Here is a 6,084-nt window from a genome sequence, read left to right as displayed (position 1 = left end):
TTCATACGGATAATGGATATTGGAATTTTATCAAATATGGAAAAGTAACACACTTTCCCGAGATAACTATTTAAAAATATTAATAAAAAACTATCCTGACCAAAAATCAATGTCAAATAATCTCCCCTGATTTTTTTAATTCAACATAAGATCATCATTAGAAATATATTAACATGCATTAGGATACTCTCAAGCATAATAAGCCTATTCTCTTAATCATCCCATGCTAAATATATGGGTAAACTTTGACCACCCAAGCAGCTCCGCTACCTTTCACCCAGTGCCAAACCACGCCCCGTCAAACAAGCTTGTATCAAAATGCGCCTCCTAATGAATAATTCATGACTTAAATGTCATACGGGCGAAACGGATTCCAGAGTGACGAATCATATTATGTTGATATCCAATGACATACCGTAGGTCGGTTTTAAGTCGCTTCGTTTGGTGTGACTGTCTAGCACTATCGACTGCTCTACAAACTACAAACCAAGAACGCACTGCGCATTCACAATGAACCATGGAATTTCCGTGCATTCAACAGTAGTCACAGAGTTACCTGCCGCGGGTCACGTGACGTACAGAAAGAACCAATCACGCGTCGAGGCTGGATTGAAGTTGGTGAGGGGATAGGACGACCAAGGGTATAAAAGTGACAGTTTTGCAACGATTTCTTCACCTTCTGCCGAAGATCTCCGAGCCTCCACACCGAGTTATCTCGCATCTGTTCTTTGGTGAGTTGATCCGTTTTCATCTTAAAAGAATTTATATTTTACAATTTTCATTTTCATCAATGGCCAGGATATCGTAAAGCCAGCTTGTAATATTGACAGCGGATTCTGAGTTTATCTAATATCAAACGACATCGAGATTTTGAATATTGAACATCCTGTTTTTGCCCCTTTTCTCTTAAAAAAACATCCTCGCTGAAGCCCTATATACTTTAAACCGCATTTTTTATCATCATATATAGTTTTTGTGGTTATTCTCTTCCGTTTATACAGACTTGTTATTTGCATTTAGTTTTCTTTTTAGAATAGTGTAATTTTGCTGCAGTTTGATTTTATCTCAGCTTACACATCATTATTTGCATTGCTGTAAGTTATGAATTTCTTTGAAAGTCAATACTTTCTTTGCACGATGCCTCATGTTATGTTACTTTAGGGTCCTTTTGTAAATCAGTGAAAATTTTAATTTTAAAAATGGCATCCATCAGTGTTATGACACTTAGCAAATGTCTGAAAATCGACCCTAAATGATAAAAAATGTATTTGAGTTTGATTTTTTTTCATTCATGAACATTACCCTTGTATGTAATTATCTATAGACTTCAATTAATTGATTGATTGGTTGATTGATTGATTGATTGATAGATTGATTACGTGGATTTATTGTAATATTTTGCTTGAATATAATTCGTAAAAACAAAGATTGCACACTTCCAAGTGTATATTCTTTAGAATAAACTATTCAAAGGCTTAAGTGTAGAAAATGTATAACTTAATATTTTTAACAAACAGATCTTCTCAATATCCACTTCGTAAAGAGTAGTATTCTAAATTTCCTTGGGAAAGGATACCATATTCATTAACGAAGGAGGAGAATTATTTATTAAAGTCTGGTCTAATGTGGACACTAGTGTTATCTGTAGGGTAAACATTTGTGTCTTTTTAAGCAAACCATATGATTTCAATAATCCGCCTCATACTATTTGCCAACTGTTCGTGAGACTAATATTGATGCGCTTATCAGATAATCCAAGGTTGTATGGTTACCTCGTAAACTCAGATTTTGAGGGATCATCATTCGGGAGAAAAACATTACAATGTACTGGATACTGGATAGTGTTTTCAAAAGCAATTTCCTCACATTACTGTATGTTAAGTGATGTGAAAGAGCATTTATCACATTTTGTTTCCAATGAGAGGTTTTTAACACTATTAGATTTGATATCGACCCTTTGCCTGCTAATCACAGGGGGGGGGGTGTATTATTGTCGTTTCTAAGGAGAGGTGCAAAGAATTCAGTGATATTTTCTTCATCGTAAATTCATTTAGGGTTTTCGTCACAGTAATACCGCTTGACACCATCTGGTTTAATATACTAGTCGGGTCGTGTTTGAATTCTAAACTAAATGTTTACAATTTCAAAAGCAATTTTCAGTTTTTGATTTGTACTTCTTTGAAAATTGAACATTGTTTAATTTCCTTTTTAATATTTGTTATAGCTCAACTTGAATTCTTTAAAAAAGTGTAAGTTCACGTGGTAAATTAGGTCGAAATTTTGTTTACTGATTTGTTAGGTAAAATTATTTGTCTTTTGTTTAAAGCAGTTATAAGTTGATATGATTTAGTCGGTTGATTTTCAATAGACATAAAAGAATCTATCAACCAACCAACAAATCGATTAATCTGTCAATCAATCAACAAACCAACCAAAACGCTTCCGATCAATCGATCTATCAATCAAAAACTGTCGCTGCCGAGTCGAAATATCACGCAATAAAATAAAAAAATAATAAATCTATCTAAACACTTTTCCCATCTCTATATTCAGCTCTTTGAGGGAAACACTCAAACCCACTAGAAACAAAATGGCCGACTTCTCTGGAAAATGGGTTTTCGATCACGGTGAGAACATGGAGTTCCTCATCGAGAAACTGAAGATCGACCCCGCCAAGATCCCCTCGGACAAGAGCACGACCGTCGTGATCGCCCAGAATGGTGATACATTCAACATCAAAACAACAACAGCAGGAGGAAAGACCCGTGACGTAAGTCCTTTATTTCATTTATTTGTGCCCCCCCCCCCAAAAAAAAAAAAGTAAAAAATAAAAATAGATGAGATAGAAATAAAATTTATAAAATAAAATGTAATAAAATAAGCAAATCAAAATGATAAAAATAGAAAATCATTTTTTTACAATATGAAATAAATTATACATTTAGATCACATACTGATATCTTATGTTTTGAAAATAACATTCTTAAAGTAAATGACATATATCTTTTCGAACTTAGTCAATTTATGTTTAAATTAAGCAGGGACGATCTCCCCGCCATTTTCTCTAATATGTTCCGTAAAAATGCTTCCGTACACAGCTACCCAACAAGGCAACGTCAATGTTATCATCTTCCTTTAACAAGAACTTTATTTGCAAAAAACTTATTTGTCTTCTCCGGGCCTGCCTACTGGAACTCTCTGCCTCAAGATTTCAAAGAATCCCCTAATGTAAATATTTTTAAACGCAAACTGAAAAAAATGTTAATTCTGCAATATTCGTCGCAAACAGGTCAAGCTGAATAACTAATTTAATTATACTCGACTTTTATGTATATGTGCTTATATTATATACATATAGTCATGTATATTATTTGTTTTACATTTTTTTTCTTTTTAAAACTGCAATTAGCCAAGTACCTGCTCCTGCTGCCTGTCATCTTTCTTTCTACTTAATGTACTGCACTGCTCTGTCCCTTCTGTTCTCTCCCCCTCACCTCCCCCTCTCTTATAATATTGTATAACGTAAATATTTCCTCTCATGACCCATCAGTTACGTTTTTTCAAGTGCACAAAAATTGTATTTATTTTTAAACAAATTTATCATTACGACCCAATATTTATTTGTTGTAGTTTTGTAATGAAACTAAGTTAGGGGGCTTGCCTCTTGTACAAGCTTTGCTTTTTTCGGCAAGTCCCTCCGTTTTACTTTTAAAATACAAATGTCATTTGAGATAGATTTATTTACTCAATTGTGTTCCTTAAATTTATGATTATTTATATATACATATTATATTTTGTAGTATCTTCGACCTTGTTTTGTTTTGTTTACCATATTATTGTTATGTTCATTATATTACTGTGAAACGGAAATAAATCAATCAATCAATCAAAAATCAATCAATATAATTTAGAAGAACAAATCAAAATGATGATAACAATGATACTGAATTAAAAAAGAAAATTATATCTAAAAATGACATAAAAGAGAGAAGGTGATATCCTATAGTCATGATCTTAAATACAGACCTATTGAGCCTATATTTGTATGGCGTTGTTTTTCTGGTAATCTTAAAAATAGTAAATCGGTCACGTTTTCAGTAATGGTAGAAATGTATTAACATTTATATGCCACGCGTTTTATTATATGAAATAATACTCTCTACCAATGAAAGCAATGTCAATCGTTGTGATATCGTTTTGGGGGACTCGTTTGCTTTACAAGCTCAAATCATTTTTTCGTGCACTGTTTCATATTACACTTCAGACGCCTTGGTGTGATTGTTACTTTATTATGCCATTAAATTCATAATCTGTTGTTGACCATAGTGTTTTTTTTTTTTTTTTGGGGGGGGGGGGGTTATCCTAAACATTAGTTTCCGCATGTAGAAATATCTTCCGAGGCATGCCCCTGGGAAGAAGTTAGGGGTGCTGGGGGGCAATCCCTTGAGCATCCCCCCGCACCCCCTGTTCCCAGTGCTCTGTACATGGGGTTCGTTTCATTAAACCCATACGCCGACATAACCAATTTGCTATGACAGTTAACTACAAAGTCACTGAAATCGTTTGATTTGATTAGCTGATTGTAGATTTGTTATAATCATAAATTGGGCATTATTGCGTTAACAAAAACAAGACTTTCTGAAACGGGACCCTGTATACTGTGGCCTGGAATGTGTCTTAAATGTGTTCTTATAACCGACACCCCCATTTTGCCTTCGTTTATCTCGTCCTCAGATCACCTACTCAATCGGCCAATCCTTCATCGACCCCGACATCAAGGAACTGAGGGGCAAGGAGATCGAGGTCACCCCATCATGGGAAGGCAGCAAGCTTGTCCTCGCCGGGCCCAAGGGCAACTCAGCCTCCCGCGAGATCGTCGGATCTCAGATGGTCGTAACCTTCAACTGGGAAGGCCAGGCTGGAAAGAGGTTCTTCAACCGGGCTTAGACCAACCAAACATGAAATATTTTGTACAAAAACAATAATCAATATTAGTAATTAATGAAATAGATATATATTATTATTATGTCAATATACTAACGTCTTTATAATGTCTCTGTTCTAATTTGGATAGTTTGCTAGGCTGATTCGTTTATCTTTTATTGTTGTTATTATCCAAATATACTTCACAAACTAATCTATCCTGTAAGATTAAAATCATATTTGACTGGCACTTACAATTATTTAATTCCGAAAGAATTATATTCTGCATCTATCACTCCATTGTTTAAGCATTTTTAAAGTTCCAATTGGCAAAAGACTACATGTTTCAAAGCCATTGAAATATTGGATTTTGTTCTACCTGCTGTAAAGAATGATTTTGATCACATTGAATAAAATTTGAAATAAAGAATTTCTATCCAGCAATATTCACGTGTAACCATCGTCTTTATCATGATTGTGATATCGTGTGGCAAATTAACTTGCAGAGTGTTTTTAATCAGAATTTTGTTAATGATATTTACCAAGAGGTTTTTTAGGGTTGTTGGGGGATCATCGCTAGACTTGGCATTCTTAATTGGATGGCACTTAACAGTTAAGTTAAAAATTGACAAGTTCCTTTCACGATTGGTTACCAGCTGCAGATTGCAGGTACTTAGCAACTTTTCAATTTCAAGTGTTTTTTTTTAATTTTAGAAAGAGAGAGAGAGGGGAGAGTGGAAGAAATACTTAGAGAGGGGTAAGGGGGTCAAGAGGCATATAATGGCATGGCCATGTGCGATACTGTGCTCAGTTGTAACGAAAATGATCTAAAATGGACAAAAGTAAATGCATAATATTATGTTAAGAAAATTGAGAGAAGGCCCAATGAAAGTTTACATATCCATGCAGTGTGATTAAAACTGAAATGAATAATAGAAAGTAGAAATGAGGGAGTCACTGTGATAAACACGATAAAGAGAGAGGTGGAACGTAGACCTGGTAAATATTAGGCAAGAGGCGAGAGAGTGGGAAAATACTGATAGAAAGGTATAATAGAGAGCGATAGGCAGATAGGGGAGAGTAAAAATTGAATGGAACATATAGAAGAGAGGACGTAAAAGAGAAGGTAAACAAAACATTCTTCAGTTTGATAAGCTGATA

At 34.5% G+C, this 6,084-nt stretch overlaps 1 protein-coding gene across 1 annotated transcript; it reads left to right on the top strand.

Annotated features, from left to right (window-relative positions):
• Window positions 1-625: 625 nt before the first annotated feature.
• On the top strand, window positions 626-5,305 carry LOC121432239 (fatty acid-binding protein Fh15-like). Its single transcript, XM_041630092.1, has 3 exons — window positions 626-731; window positions 2,554-2,770; window positions 4,735-5,305. Exons 2-3 carry the CDS (start codon window positions 2,591-2,593, stop codon window positions 4,945-4,947), a joined length of 393 nt encoding a protein of 130 aa, XP_041486026.1. The 5' UTR covers window positions 626-731; window positions 2,554-2,590; the 3' UTR covers window positions 4,948-5,305.
• Window positions 5,306-6,084: the final 779 nt, after the last annotated feature.

The sequence above is a fragment of the Lytechinus variegatus genome, chromosome 18 (assembly GCF_018143015.1).
Source record: "Lytechinus variegatus isolate NC3 chromosome 18, Lvar_3.0, whole genome shotgun sequence".
Lineage (NCBI taxonomy): Eukaryota > Metazoa > Echinodermata > Echinoidea > Temnopleuroida > Toxopneustidae > Lytechinus > Lytechinus variegatus.
Note: the sequence above shows the minus strand (reverse complement) of the source record. Positions and strands in the feature narration are given on the sequence as shown.

Bases quoted from the DNA above. Each gene is read 5' to 3' on its own strand.
- LOC121432239 (XM_041630092.1), top strand. From the start codon at position 2,591: ATGGCCGACTTCTCTGGAAAATGGGTTTTCGATCACGGTGAGAACATG. The intron at 2,771-4,734 runs GTAAGTCCTTTA...TCTCGTCCTCAG, and splicing joins CAGGAGGAAAGACCCGTGAC to ATCACCTACTCAATCGGCCA.